We start from the raw sequence: 16,207 nt of genomic DNA, 5'->3' as shown, positions 1-16,207 counted from the left end.
GAAGTTGATGTTAATGCCATCTGGTTGGAGTATGCCCAGACAGAATATTAGATGTTGTTCCTCCAATTATCTGTGGCCTCAGTGTGGCAGAGCATGAGGCCATGGGCAGACATGTTGGCATGACAGAGGAGCACAAATTGAAATGGTTGACCACTGGAAGGTTCCCACTATCAAAGATGCTCAACTAAATGATCTCCTAGTCTGGTCCAGTCTCTCCAATGTAGAGGAGGCCACAATGTGAACATTGGATTCAGTAGATGAACCTGTAGATTCAAAATGAAACTGTTGCTTTACTTGAAAGAACTGTTTGGGACTCCGTTGGTGATGGCGGATGTATGGGGGCAAGTTGTAGTATTTCCTGCAGTCACAGGGGTAGGTACCAAGGGGGCATGTGGTGGGAGGAGATGAGTGGACAAGGGAGTTATGAAGAGAGCAGTCCCGGCAGAAGGCAAAGAGGAGATGATGTTTCTGGTGGTGGGATCAAATAATAGATGGCACAAATTGTGGAAAATAGTATGTTGCATGCAGAGGCTAGTGGGGTGGTTGGTGAGGACAAGGGCAATCCTGTCCTTGTGTCCAGGGGCCAGGGTTGATGTGCAAGAAATAGATGAGCTGCAGCTAAGGGCTGAGTTAATTGTGGTAAAGGGGAAGCCATTTTTTTTGATGAAGGGCTCAGGCCCAAAACCTCAGTTATGTATCTTTGCTATTAAAAAGAATGCTGTGTGACCTGCTGAGTTTCTCCAGCGCTTAATATCCTTGTATTAAACATGTGTGGATTTAAGTTATTGGGGGGTGCGGTGGGAGTTTAAAGATGTGCAGGGCAGGTTTTGTTTTTATACAGATTGGTAGGAGCCTGGAACGGGCTGCCAGGAGTAGTGGAGGAAGCAATTCAATAGTAGCATGCAAGATGCTTTTGGATCGACACAGGAACATGCAGGGAATAGAGGAATGTGTATAATGTGGAAGCAGCATTAGCTTGGCCATCATGTTCAGCACAGACATGTGGGCTAAAGGGCCTTTACCTTGTTCAATGTTTTATTTGTGTTTTGGATATCTGTCAGTTTGCAATACTTTTGCTGATTTTTGCAGAATGTCGAGCATCTTCATGCTGAACACTAGCACGACTCAGTGCTGGTGTTCAGCCCACTCCTGTTCACGCTGACACATGACTGTAACGGCATGTCCAGCTCCAACAGAGTCACCTTATTTTCAGATGTCACGACAATAGTTGGCCTCATTAGCAGCAATGACGGAGGAAAAAGTAGAACATCTTGTGAAATGGTGCAAGAAAAATAACCTGAATCTCAATCTGGATAAGAATAAGGAGATGATCATGGACTTCAGGAGGACCAAGGATGACCATCATCCAGTGCACATTAATAGTTCGATAGTGGGGAGAGTAGAGAGCAACAAGTCCTCAGAGTCCACTTCAGAGGGCAGCACTGTTGATGTAGCAGTTAGCATAATGCTGTTACAGCGCCAGCGATTGGGACTGGGGTTCGAATTCCTTGGTGTCTGTAAGGAGTGTGTATGCTTTCCGCCTGTCTTTGTGGGCTTTCCCAGGGGCTCTGGTTTCCTCCCACTATTCAAAACCTACTGGGGATGTAGGTTAATTGGGTGGCTCGAGCTCATAGGCCTGTTAACATACTGTATGGAAACATTTTAAAAATTTGAAAAGTGACGAATGCTGGACTCACATCCTCACTTGTCAGGAAGGAGCAGCAGCGACCACTTCCTGAGAAAACTCAGAAAGGTAAGGCTACCTGCCACCATCCTGTCAACTTTCTGCAGGAGCTCTATCCAGAGCATCCCAGCTGGCTCCATCACAATGTGGTATGGTTGGTGTAGAGCATCAGATCTGAGGCCAATCCACAGGACCATAAAAGCAGCAGAGCGGATCACTGGGGTCTCTCCCCCTCTTCCACCGCCCCCCATCCCCCGATGTGATCTACTGTGATTGTTGTCTGAAGAGAGCTCGCAAATTACCCCACATGCAGCATCTTCAAAGTATTCCCATTGGAGAAAAAGATACAGGAGTATCAGCACCAGAACCACCAGGCTGAGAAACAGCTTCAACACACAGAGACTGCTGAACGACTGATTAACTGCTCATACAACCCCTCTGAGACTCTAATATTTCTTTAACAATAATAATTTATTTTTATATGTATTGTTTGTCTCTCTGTGTTTGGATGTTTTTGCTCTGTGGGCCGGAAAATGCTGTTTCAATCGGATAATAATAAATAAACTTGATAATATAAAAACAGGCAAGTCAAATGTAAAAGAATAAAATGGCAGTTGATTGAGTAAATGTTTTCAGTGTGATTAATGAAGAATGAAGCATATGCATTGGAAGACTTGTGTGTAAAAGGATATTGCGTGGATTTGTTTGTGTGTTCTGAACAAATCGCTTAAACCCACTGTAGCTCTGGAAATGTTTGTTTTTTCCAATGGTCAACTTAGGAGTCCTTACATTAAATACCAGGGATTGCAAAAAAAATGTAATTATTTATGTTTAATATTAATTGTGCAAATTGCTTAGGGTGAGAAGTGGTCAGTTTAACCCCTTGAGAACCAAAACTTGCCATCTGACATCTCTGCTCCTTGAAAGATGAGAGATTTTATGCAACCAGCGTAAGCATTGAATTCAAACATAGCTCCTACAAAATATTGGTAACTTATTGATACTTACGATTTATGTTTTAAACAACTAATCCAGTATTGGTGGAGGAAATACATTCTTGTTGCAGCCATTTCTGTTTCTGATGATCAGCAAACTACAGTGTATTTTGGCATATAAATCGAGTCATGAATCCCAAACAAAACTCTCAAAAAATGGGGGTTGACAAATACACCTGATATACTTTTGAGATCTTATCAAAATCCAATCCGTGCTGATCCAGCATTTAAGTCAACCCTTGAAAATCTGATTGGACGTATAAACGACCCTTGAGAAACTAGAATAAAAGTCAACTGGGACAGATTTTCATTGAGATTTTTATTGAAAACAACAACAAAATTAGAACCCTTCAAAATCACTCTTGCTATTATCATCTTTTTTTAAATTTCTTATTTTTTTTGTGTTTTTTTTTGTTTTTCAGCCCTAAAGGTGTTGAATTTGTGTAAATATGCAGGAACATAAAGAAACCTTATTTCAATTTGTTAAACTTTTCTCATTGAAACGATAACCAACACCGAAAACAAAATTAACATTGAAATTTAGTTGGTTTGAATGGCTTGTTCAAGCAGACATCAAGAGGTTGCAATCTAGATAAACCACCTGGGATAACCATCATGTAAATATTATGCAGCACTAATTTACTTTTAGAGTACTCATTTAAGTGGCTACGAAACATATCCCAGACCAACAAACTCTGTTCTTCGCATAAACCGCCTGGCTGCCTGTTCCACATATTATCTATCCATAGTTTTACACCATTTTCATCCATCCATCCTTTTTTATGAAAATGTACAAAAATACCTGCAGGGAATTTCATTTTCAGTTTAGTTTTGCATTTGAAGATTACCATGGATCTTAACTTTGTCCTGTCATCCATGCACGATCACACAACAGTAAACCTGGTCCTTTCGTGGCCTGTACTTCTGGTTTGCACAGTTTTAACACCTTTCCATTCTACTGTTCTATTGCCTATCATGTCAAAGTTCATGGAGGTTTTATCCATGTTCCCAATATTTGCCAATGCAAACTGGTGTTTCTGCCAGTTATGTATAATAAACTTGTGAAAATATACAACTTTATGATCAAGATCTTTTGGTAGTTTCTGTGTAATTTTTGTTTTTTGGCATAACACCAGATTTTTCCTGTTCATGAAATGATTGCACCAGCCTACTGTAGCCTCAAAATCACTGAGGTCTGGGTGTGACTTTGCCCACTGAGTGGAAATGTTCATATCTTAGCAATCTTCCCTCTTTTCACATACCCATTCTGCAATGTGATTTTCCAACTCTGGCCAACGAGCAATTCCTTTTCTCAAAGAACATTGAGAATGTTTCTTAAAGTCTCTTCTCCGTTCCTCCAATCTCTTACCAACTTCTAATGCACATCAAATATTCTTGCAGCAGGACAGTTGTTGGTTTTCTTGGCCATTTTTATCAGTTTCAACTTAAAGCTCGCTTCATTTTTGTCATGTGCTGCATTGTGTTATTGGACCCTCCATGATAGCAATCACTTCCAGCCAAAGCCCAGCAGATAAATCCGCATGATCTTTGGGGGTTGACGTATACACTGGTTAATGGCCCATCTCAGGCATCACGAGCTCTGGGGGTCGACTTGTACGCCGGTCAATGGGGCACCTCGGGCAACCAGAAAATGGGGATAGACTTTTACATCAGATAGACCATAAAACCCTTAAAATGAGGCTGAAAAAGGGGGGGGGGGGTGGGGTGTCAACTTGTATACAGATCGATTTATATGCCGAAATATACAGTTACTTGCTGTAACTATCTCATGGATTAATGTGAATAATATGTTGCATCTATCAGATATTCTTTGTAAAAGAGGATATATAACATTTGAAGTCAAACACCAAAGTCTGCAAACACTGTGGTTGAAGTAAAAACACAATAGAGGAGAAACTCAGCTGGTCTTGTCTTGATAGTGTTCATTCCTAAAACGTTGGTTATGTATCTTTATTTTTGCTATATAAAGCTCACCTCACTGACAAAAGACAAAGGAGGAAAAACCCAACACCCAACCCCAACCAACAATTTTCCCTTGCAACCGCTGCAACTGTGCCTGCCTGTCCTGCATCGGACTTGTCAGTCACCAACGAGCCTGCAGCAGACGTGGACATACCCCTACATAAATTTTCGTCCGCGAAGCCAAGCCAAAGATAAAGTACATAGTATGTCCAGCTGAGATTCTCCAGCCTTGTGTTTGTACTGATATATATAATATTTGATCTATCACATTATATTTGGGATATTCTGTTAAATACATTCATGTTTCATGATAAAAAAGATGTAAGAAAGAAACACAATGCTGAAGATATGAAAGGAAATAGACAATAACAGATACACTTAATTGGCCACACAGGATTAATAGACATTTCCTGTTCCAGTGATTCCATTTAAATTCTAAACAAAAATGAAAAAATGGGTTATCAGGTTGTATTGTTTCATCAGGTTTAATCCTGTGATGTTAAATAAAAGTGTATTGATGAATATTATACCAGACCTAAACAATGCTTGAGATTCATATTCGATCTGTGTTTAGTTACGTTTCAGTCAATTTGGTTTGACATTTCTGAATTGGGAAGGATGAAGAAAAGCAAGAGATTTCTCTCTTGATATCAAGTGATCCACGCTGTCATGTATTCTTTGAATGTTGATTGAGAATTCATTTAGGCATTGCTTAGCCACAATGAAATTACGGGATGTGTTATGGTGTCCAGAGGACCCTCCAAAATCAGCAGTAATATGCACCACAACACAGGGTTACTTAAACAAAAGTTGTTTTTAATTATATTTGTACAAGAAAACAGAATTAAACTTTAACTTGTTACTTAACCTACTATTTAATCCCCCCTTTTAACCTACTATTTAATCCCCCCTCTAATACTAAGCGCAGGTGTGTGTAATGTATATTTATGATTAGAAAAGTTATTTGGATCACAATCCAATCTCACGGGTTGTAGGCAATTCTTGCTCTGTGCAAAGAAGTTGGCATCCACAAAGTTCACCAGTCTTTGGTGCTTAACAGGCAAATGGTTACCACTCAGGAGGTTTCTTGCTGGTTTTTAGAGAGAGATTCCTTTTCTGGGTCATCCACAACTGATTCCTTCTCAATCAGTCTTGCTGACGAAACTTGCCCCCTTCAGGGTTCTCCAGATGATCCTCTTTCTTTCAGATCGCCAGTCTTCTCCTTTGACCAGACAGCCTTCCAAAGTTTGCCAGCTTTGTCCTTCTGGAAATAATTTCTGTGACTCCTCTCTCTGTTTCACACCCTCCCTCTCTGAGAGCAAAACTCTTCTCCTCTGCCTGCAAAGATCACATCCCCTCACAGGCAAGCCGCTGTCGATATTTTGTTGCATCCTCCAAAAAGCATTCTGTAAAAGTCCTGCAAATATTCTGTTTTAAAATGTGTGTGCGCAAGCTGCTCTAACAATTCCTCCCAAACCACTTCTAAATACTCTATCACAGATGAAACAATAATCAACAGTTGTTAATGGTTAGTGGTCTGGGTGAGGTAACGCGGAACTGCATCTACACTGGAATCATGTGCTTGCTATTGTGTTTACTGCAGATGAAGCCCAAGGAAGGGTCAGCAAGGCAAAAATGCTAGGAATGCTTTATATGTGGGAATTACTGAGATTTTATAGCCCAATACAGCTTCCTTCTGAGATTTGTACATCTAGGACAAGCAATTTTAGAACATTAAAGAATTGTAATACAAAACAATTAACAATTTTTCTGATCCTATTTGAATATCCTATTATTTTTATGTAAAATAACATGCATTCACACTGCATTATTTTAAAACATTATTTTACTAATGTTTTGCTTTATTAATGGAAACAAGGTGATGCTTCAATTCATTTCATAACTCTTTTTTTCCTTTTCTACAGCCCGAAAACATTATGTTGCTGGATAAAAAGTCACCCAAGCCTCGGATTAAGCTCATTGACTTTGGCTTGGCACATGTAATTGATTTTGGGCATGAATTTAAAAACATCTTTGGAACTCCAGAGTTTGTTGGTAGGTATTTTTAAAGCTCATCTGAAGCAAGTTTAGAAATCCAGATATCTCACCCCGGTCATTTTTTTTTCCCCTCTGTTCATTGCAATATTTATTGTGTGTCGTCTTTTCTATTTAGTTGTGCCCCTATCTGTAGGGGTTAGATGCAGGAGTGGAGATGATGAATTTTGAACTTTGATACAACTATGTTGATGCAGATAATACTGAGGAGCAGAATAACTGGGGTTCATTGAATTGGGATGTTAACAAAACTAAGAACTGTGAAGTATTGGTTATTTAAATCAGGGAAGCAATTAGGGTTGCCTGGCAACTTCCAAGTTCAATGGTTGTAAATTACATTAGTTGTGATGTTATGTGCTATCTTTTTCCAATTGTGTTCCTGATCCATAAAAGGGGAATACATCTGTTTTGTATTTGGCAGTGAAAGTTGCATCTGGCCTCAAGTTTTAATAGTTTGAGACTTGGCCCGTTCTAACTTCAGCATCGAATGAACACTGAAGAGTAGATCCTTTCAATGTCGATCACTCAGACATGCAGTGGAATTTTAAAATTATCTCTGGGAATACAGGGGACATAATCTGTACATCATGCTGAAAGATCAACTGTCACAGTGTATCTGAACATTCTTCTTGAAGCTTTATGTATTTTTATTCGGACACGATGTTAAAGTTTCTCCACAAAAGTTGTCTCCCATTGCATATTAAAATGGCAAAATTTTGTGCCTTTAAGAATTAATTCTTTCAGCTATAATTGATAGGAGCCTCAGATCTTTTTGCAATCTTGCATACAAGGTTGTCGACATTTGAAGAGGACCTTGGTTGAAAGAGGAAAACTAATAAAAAAGATCAACGTTTTCAGTGGTAGAAGAAAAATAAGGAGCAAACCATTAATATTTTTGTACTATCTCCTTTTCTAATTAGTGCATTCTAGGCTGTGGTTAGTGTGAAATTTGTATATTATGGAGTAATAGTGAGGCACCTCAGAGGGGGCAGAGAAGCATCAACTCGAACAATATTAGAACTGAGAGGGAAAGCAGGAAAGATTCCTCTGGAAAGCAAAATTGTGGAGATGAGTTTTTAAGATTAAGAACTTGTTTGATAGATGTTCCCACTTGTAGGAACAACCCAACCTAAGTTATGTAAATATTACTGAGACACAAGGGATTGCAAATATTGGAAGCTGGCACATAAAAAGCAAACTGCTGGAAGAATTTAGCAGATCAATTAACAACTATGTGGGGGTGGTTGGAGGAATTTTTCAACTTTTGGTATCGGGGTATCAAATCCAGATGCAGGGTCTTGACCTGAAGCATTAACAGTTCCTCCCCTCCACCACCCACCTCCCCGATGCTGCTCGACTTACCAGCAATTTGTTTTGCCCTGTAAATGTGATATTGTGGCAGTACGCCATTAGGCAGGTGAACCAGCCCCGCTTGTCATGCACGCGGCGGGGCAGCCGGCCAAAATGACGCCGTCAGGGGTTTCCTCCCAACCTCGGCACCGGGCTTAGAAGCCTGTGCTTAGCGACCCACGTGATGCCCTGGTGACGTTGGGCCCCCCAGCGCGGTTCTCGCCCAGGTCCGGGCTGGGAGTATAAGACCAGCCAGGCATCCTGCAATAAATTAGTTTTTCTCACTGAACTCAGCCCATCTGCTTATGCGATCCTTCAGTTAGCAGTGTAGCCGCCGCTACAATATTCAGTATTTCATCCTTTGGAGAATTTGAAATTTGATTTTTACAGAGAGGTGCAGAGAAACCCTGCTGATATATTTCGGAGGGAAGCCAGATAAGCAAGCAGGGAAGTAAATAGAACAACATGTTAATAGAATTAGGTGGAGAAGAGATGAAGGAAGATCATGTTGAGCATAAATGATCTGTTGTTACAGTTTAAATGCAATGTCAAAATGTGCCAAAATCAAGAAATTTTGAAAGAGACAAAGCTTTTTCCCAAGTAAAAACACAATGCTGGAGAAACTCAGCTGGTCAGTGTCTTTTATATAGGAAAGATAAAAATGCATAACTGATATTTTGAGATTGAGCCCTTCATCAAGGTATGGAAAAATGTCAGCAGGCATCCCAAATAAAAAGGTAAGAATGGAGGTATGGTCTCAAAGGCAGGAGGTTATAGGTGTAGAAGGGAGGGAGGGTGTGCATAGCAGCAAGCAAGGAGAGGAGAGATAGCTAGGTGAATAGAGAGGGAGGAGGGGGTGGAGAACTGAGGTAAAGACAGGGGGAAGAGAAGGGAGGGGGGGAAAGGAGAGCAGGTTGGCAGAAACCAGAAAAATCGGTTAATGTCATGTGGCTGGAGAGTGCCCAGATGAAAAATCGGGAGTTGTTCCACCAATTTAGGGTGGTCTTGGTGGATGGTCATGGTCAGATATATGAGTATGGGAGTGTGATGCAGAACTGAAATGTTTGGCCACTGGGAGGATCCTGTCGCTGGTGCAGACAGGGTTAAGGTGTCTTCTTTCCCTCAGCTTTCCAACCCCTTCCCACTCTATTCACAGCCATCCCTCCTCCCCCTGCTTGCTGCTGTACCCTCCCTCCCTTCTCCACCTATTACCTCCTGCCTTTGCAACCATGCTCCTCCCACTACGCCTCCCCATTATCTTTTTACTTGGATATGTGCCGACATTTTTCCATAGCATGGTGAAAGGCTCAAGCCCGAAACGTCAGTTATGTACTTTTACCTTTGCTATATAAAGGACATTGATCGACCTGCTGAGTTTCTCCATCTTTATGTTTTTACCTCCACCTGCAAACTTTGGTGTTTTATTCAAGCTTTCTCCCAAGTTCATTTTTAAAACTTGTTTTCTTTTTTCACAGTGGCCCATTAGATTCTTCAAGGCCTTTTTAAGAATAAATATACCTGTATTTTATTGATGGACATGACCATTTTAAAAACTGCAGATGCATTAAAAATTAAATAAAAACAGAAAATGCTGGAAACACTGAGCAAGTGACGCAGCTTCCAAGGAAAGAGAATATGGTCAAGGCTCTAAGATGCTTTGTATGGGTCAAGATCTTGGACCATTTGTTAGAACTGGGAAACGATTATGCCAAATTCTGACCCAGTTTGATGAGGGTATCCGATTAGGAGCATTGATTTTATTTTTCTTTCCAGGGATTCTGCTGGATCAGCTGATTAGTTCCAGCACTATCTATTTTGAATAATTCATGGTTGTATAAAATTAGGAAACATACCTATTTTGTTTAAACATAGAAAGACAAATGGTTTCCTTACAGGTATTGATGTGGATCCAAATGGAAATTTGGTGGCTTTGTAGCTAATTTCAAATGTCCTAGTATCTTCAAAACAACAGGTGTAAATTAATTTTTTAACAAAATGAACTCCAAACTGAAAAAGTGTTGAACTTAAAAAAAAAAACAAAAAAACATGGAGCAGAAAGGAAATATAATGATGGAATGAACAATCACAGCAACGACACTTTTTCTTTGGCTTGGCTTCGCGGACGAAGATTTATGGAGGGGGTAAATGTCCACGTCAGCTGCAGGCTCGCTTGTGGCTGGCAAGTCCGATGCGGGACAGGCAGACACGGTTGCAGGGGAAAATTGGTTGGTTAACGACACTAATATAAGGTTTAAAGACCATACATTTGAAGCAGCTTGAAAAGAATGAATTACAGTTGTTTTTGAATGAGGGTGATTGGGAAGCAGGGGTCACTGATTTGTTTAGGATTATTATAGTCAGGGAAGCCGCAAGAATCTTTCAAAATGGGGAAATATCAATTCATTTGGGCCACAACAAGCAGGACTCTACATCTTGTGTGACTAATTATTTTTATTTTGTAGCTCCAGAAATAGTAAACTATGAACCTCTTGGCCTGGAGGCTGATATGTGGTGAGTGAACAATAAACTGAACCTTTAGAATGGGTTTTCAAATATCCATTTACTGAAAGATAACAACATTTTATTCACTTGTATTTTAGGAGCATTGGAGTCATAACTTACATCCTGTAAGTAACTACATTCTTAGCAATCGTTCATTTTCTCACAGTTGGAAGTTTGTTATTTTGATAGGCCCTGTTCTATATTAGCATTTATATGTCAGCACTGCACTTATTTAATGTTATAACATTTGCACCTAGTGTATCTAAAATGTCTCTCATAGCACTTTCTTGAGGAACGGTTTTCTGAAATGTTTAATTTGAATTAAAACTTGAAAAGAGAATCCAAATTGAAGTAAAAACACAATGCTGGCAAAACTCAGCTGGTCGAACAGTGTACTTTATGTTTAATTTGAATTAAAACTTGAAAAGAGAATCCAAATTGAAGTAAAAACACAATGCTGGCAAAACTCAGCTGGTCGAACAGTGTACTTTATGTTTAATTTGAATTAAAACTTGAAAAGAGAATCCAAATTGAAGTAAAAACACAATGCTGGCAAAACTCAGCTGGTCGAACAGTGTACTTTATGTTTAATTTGAATTAAAACTTGAAAAGAGAATCCAAATTGAAGTAAAAACACAATGCTGGCAAAACTCAGCTGGTCGAACAGTGTACTTTATGTTTAATTTGAATTAAAACTTGAAAAGAGAATCCAAATTGAAGTAAAAACACAATGCTGGCAAAACTCAGCTGGTCGAACAGTGTACTTTATGATTAATTTGAATTAAAACTTGAAAAGAGAATCCAAATTGAAGTAAAAACACAATGCTGGCAAAACTCAGCTGGTCGAACAGTGTACTTTATGTAGCAAAGATAAAGATACATAACCACTGTTTCAGACTTGAATCTTTAATGATGGGCTCAAAATGGGACATTTTTCAGACATTGGTGGGTTTCTGGGAATGCAGCAAAAGCAGATATGGGGCAAATTGTGACTTCTGCAAGCAATTTGGAAGTTTCCATTGGAATGTGGTTGTACTTATTCAGACTGATGTAGGAGGAATTCCCATTTGTGGTTTTGTTGGTGTTAGGCTTTGCAGTATTTGTTTTATAAATAAGTTAGTTAATTATGGAGTGTATTTTTAAGAGCTATATCACACATGTAATATTTTTCAGAAATTCCTGTCACTCTCTTTTAAATTAGCTTAAGTGGTGCATCACCTTTCTTGGGAGACACCAAACAAGAAACATTGGCCAATGTTTCGGCTGTGAACTATGAATTTGATGAGGAATTTTTCAAGAATACTAGTGGCTTGGCAAAAGATTTCATCCAGAAACTTCTTGTGAAAGATCCCAAGTATGTCCTCAATATCCTCTCTTTAAAATTTTATTTCAGTGAGCTTTAATATTAGATGCACGCTAAACACGCATGAACATTTGAAGATGCTAAATGCTGCGTTGTGTGATGGATATGTGCTGTTTTGAGAACAAGAGGTCAGAAAGTTGGTGTCTGCCAAAGTAATTGAGCCAGAAATTTGTCTCCTGTTTCTGAATTTCAGGAGTAAATAGCTCCTGATTTCTGGTTCTGATTACAGTTCAGTGTGTAGTTTGGTTTAAAAAAAAATCCAGTCAGCTGATCTGCTGGTTACCACAGTTCAGTTATAATTGAAAAACAAGACTGTTCCATCTTCTAGTTTTTCTCATTAATAATTGATGAAATCAGTGGGAATTATTAAGAAAATAATTATCCAAATTTTTGAAGGTGTTAAAATGATAATTGTCAACGGGGCAATATTACTTGCTAAAATTATTGAATGAAGACATTCTTCATTTACACTATATTTGAAATTGACATGACAATATTAAAAATGTTGTTTTAAATTAAAAGACCACAAAACTTTATCTTGACTGGTTGTTTTATTAAACTGAAATCATTATATTCACATGTTCAACTTTATCAAAAATCACAAAAGATCCTGTAACTGCTTTTTTACATAAAATTGCTGGCAAAAAGCAGCAAATCACATAGCGTTCTTTATGTGGCAAAGATAAAGCTACATAACCAATGTTTTGGCCTGAGGTCTGCATCAATGTATGAGCAAAAAGTAGACAGGCACCTAAATAAAATGGTACCTTTTCCCATCCTCTCTCCTTTCCTATAGCTCTCCAACCCCTTCCCTCCACAGAGAGCTATCCCCTTCCTCTATCACTTCTCAGTTCATCTCGTGTCCTCCCACCCATATCCACTTGTGGGCCTGTGCTCCTTTCCTTTCCCTCATCATTTTATTAGGCGCCTGCCTACTTTTTGCTCACTCCTTGAAGAAGGGCCCAAAAAGTTGCACAACCACTGTTATCTTCAAAAAGAACGCTGAGTGATTCACTGAGTTTCTCCAGCATTTTTGTGTAAGTTGCAATCATAGCATCTACAGACTTTTTATTTATCTATAACTGCTCTGCTTTATTTATTTGTGGTTATAAGACAGCGCAACCTGCAAAGACTGTGAAATTTGATCCTTGTCAAATTTCATGAGGGCCCACATCAGAACTGTTGTTAATGAGGGAAGCTATTGCTAAGTTATGGATTTAAAATGAAAGTCCATTTCCATCCTTACTCCCCTCTAGTGGAAAAAAAAATGAGTGAAGAGAATAATAAATGTTTCCATACTTAAAAACTGTCCAACACGGTTTATTTATATAGGTAAACAACAAAATCTGCAAATGCTGTGGTCGAGACCAATACATAAAAGTGCTGGAGAAACTCAGCAAGTCAAGTTGTATCTAGAGGAAGTAAAGGGGAGTCAGAATTTCTGGCCTGAACCCTTCAGGGGTGCTGAAAATCAGGCTGAAGTTTCAGGTGAAGCTGCATTTGTGAATCTGTAGGGGTCATATACGGCATATGACAGTGCCCCCTCTATATCGGGGAGATTAGACGCAGATTGGGGTATTGCTTCGTTGAGCACCTTTGCTCTGTCTGCTACAATAGTAAGGACATCTCAATGGCCAACCATTCAATTCCATTGCCACACATACATTTCTATCCATGCCAAGTAGACGCCACCCACAAATTGGAGGAACAGCATCCTATATTCCATCTCCACAGTCTCCATTCAGACAGCATCAATATCGACTTCTCCAATTTCTATTAATGCCCTCCCCAGTCTCTCTCTTTTCCTACCCCTCAGTCTCACTTTCTTCAACTCCTCACCCCCTTCCTTTCCTTATCAGAGAGCAATCTTTCTTAGCCCTCTGCTTCCTCTCCCCCTCATTCTTCATCTTCTATCCTCTCACCTGCACCCAACAATCACATCTTACATGAAGGGTGCTCCATACCCTTTATCCCTCCCCCAACTTTTTACTCAGGTGTCTGCCTGATTTTAGACACTCTTGGAAAAAGTGCTCAGCCCTGAAACATGACTGCCTTTCACTTTCTACAGATGCTGTGTGACCTGCTGAGTTTCTCCAGCACTTTTGTGGATTCTGTTTTTATTTACATGCATAACAATTATTTTCATGCATTATGACATAGAAAGTATTGTTTGTGAATTTTAAAAACACTAAAAACCCAAAGTTTGTGTGGTGATAAAATTGTTTTCAGATTGTTGCAGTATTAACAATTCCTTGTTCTCCTTCTCTTTAACAGGAAAAGAATGACAATTCAAGACACCTTGCAGCACCCATGGATCAAGGTGAGTTTTTCCATAATTTTTTCAGACTAACTTAGCACACAAATGGAGAGAATGCACAGCCCATCATAAATTCATTTTTTCAATGAATTGTGGTAGTTCAGTGTAAAAAGATTGGCAGTGGCCTATTTACTAAATAAAACCAATGCAATTCTCCCTTAAAAGAAAATTGCAAGTAATTTTTCAGTTGTGTGTGATTTTTTTTATTATATATATTACAACTGTCCTAGAATTACCATATTTGACGGCATATAAGGAACCCCCCCCCCCCCCAAGCAGGGAATATTAAGAATTTTAAAAATTTTTGTTTATGTTTTAGTGTATTTACGGATAAGCAGGTCCATGTTTTAGTGTATTTATGGGTAAACAAGTCTTGTGAGGATGAACAGGTACGTGTTCCTCCTATGTCCAGGATAGCGGCAGTGACGGCAATCGGGATGGGGATGTGTTAAGGTTAGGGACTGCTGCAGCATGCATGGGGAATTATGGTTGGGGCAGCAGTGGCGCTTGGGGAGCCTTCAAGTGGCACCTTGAACCCTGAGGGGGATTCCTCCTTCCCTGATACCGGCCCTGGCAGCAATACCAAGTAGACAGAAGGGGATCCCTCCCTCCCTGATATCGGGGGCAGGAGGCAATACCATGCTCTCCAAAATGTCACCTTTGCATATAAAACGCAGGGGGCTTTTTAGAGCAACTTTTTTTAGGAAAAATATGGTACTTCCCAAATCAAAATTTTGAAGGTTGTACTTTTTTCACTCTCCCTATGTTTCATGCATGAAAATTATTGTACTCTATCATTGGTCAAGTGATGAAGCAGGGAGGATGACAAATCAAATTCTTTTCTACTTTTCTAAAGCGGCTCTTCTTTTGAGAAAAAAAATGTTGCATTTCAAACTATGTACATTTCATATACTAATTGCCCAGTATATTGGAAATGTTCAAAACAAAATCACAATATCATAGAAATATTATTTATGTAAGTACAGTTAGAGTAGCAGTTAACGCAATGCTGATACAGTGCCAGCGATCAGGACCTGGCTTCAAATCCTGCACTATCTAGAAGGAGTTGGAACATTTTCCCTGTGTCTGCATGGGTTTTCCCTGGGAGCTCAGGCTTCCTACCACTGTTCAAAACATACCAGGGGTTGTAGGTTAATTGGGTGTAAAAAAAATTATAAGGAAGAGTTCAACAGGGCAAAATTTGCAAAATATCAAATTGAATATTGGTACTTTTAGTGTGGATTATTTTTGTTTAGCTAAACTAGACAGGTTTCTGAGCCAAGTGTGTCTTGACTGAAGCAGAGTACATGAAATCTCACCAGATCTTGAGGCTTCCTAGCAGGTTTGACTAAGTTAATTACAAAAAAATGTGTATGTTTATTTCTGCATCTCACACTGAAGGCACAGAAGTATTGTATTGACAGTAATTTATACCAAAATCTGTTGGGTTTGGCAGCTTTGCTTTTCTAATTTGGCGAAAAAGATGTTTCAGTAACTGCCCAGGCCTAATGCAATTTAGTGTAGGAATTACATTACTTGCATATGTCTTCACTTAAAATTCATAACAGCTAGGTGGAACTAATTTTATTCATATGACATTTCAGCCAAAAGACAGTCAGCAGGCTCTCAGCAGAAAAGCATCTGCTGTAAATATGGAGAAGTTCAAAAAGTTTGCAGCCCGCAGGAAATGGAAGGTCTGTGGATTTTTAACTAATTTTCAACATTTACATAAGCATAACTTGTATTCAGAATGGGAAGTAAATTGACAAAGGAATCTGGATCAGGACATTTTGCTCTTTTTAAGGGTCACAAGGAAAGGTGTCAAGAGGGTATGACTAATGCAAAACAGACATATTGTTTATGTGAAGTTAGAATATTTAATTGTTGGAAGTTATTTTTTTCCTGTTATCACATGCTCTGTTGTCCACTCTCCAGTAATGATAAATTATATGTCAAAC

The 16,207-nt window shown here is 39.2% G+C and overlaps 1 protein-coding gene across 6 annotated transcripts in view; it reads left to right on the top strand.

The window, feature by feature from the left end:
- dapk1 (death-associated protein kinase 1) overlaps positions 1-16,207 on the top strand; it is a 262,641-nt gene that overhangs the window by 133,718 nt on the left and 112,716 nt on the right. For 5 of the 6 annotated variants that reach the window (XM_069929535.1, XM_069929546.1, XM_069929528.1 and 2 more), the window contains 6 exons: positions 6,588-6,717; positions 10,530-10,578; positions 10,668-10,694; positions 11,771-11,923; positions 14,207-14,252; positions 15,854-15,943. In XM_069929535.1, coding sequence (XP_069785636.1) covers positions 6,588-6,717; positions 10,530-10,578; positions 10,668-10,694; positions 11,771-11,923; positions 14,207-14,252; positions 15,854-15,943 — 495 coding nt within the window. The remainder of the gene's footprint in view (positions 1-6,587; positions 6,718-10,529; positions 10,579-10,667; positions 10,695-11,770; positions 11,924-14,206; positions 14,253-15,853; positions 15,944-16,207) is intronic. The other variant, XM_069929540.1, reaches the window with a different exon arrangement.

The sequence above is a fragment of the Narcine bancroftii genome, chromosome 1 (genome assembly GCF_036971445.1).
Source record: "Narcine bancroftii isolate sNarBan1 chromosome 1, sNarBan1.hap1, whole genome shotgun sequence".
Classification (NCBI taxonomy): domain Eukaryota; kingdom Metazoa; phylum Chordata; class Chondrichthyes; order Torpediniformes; family Narcinidae; genus Narcine; species Narcine bancroftii.
The sequence above is the reverse complement of the archived record's forward strand: the minus strand, read 5'-3'. Positions and strand labels throughout refer to the sequence as shown.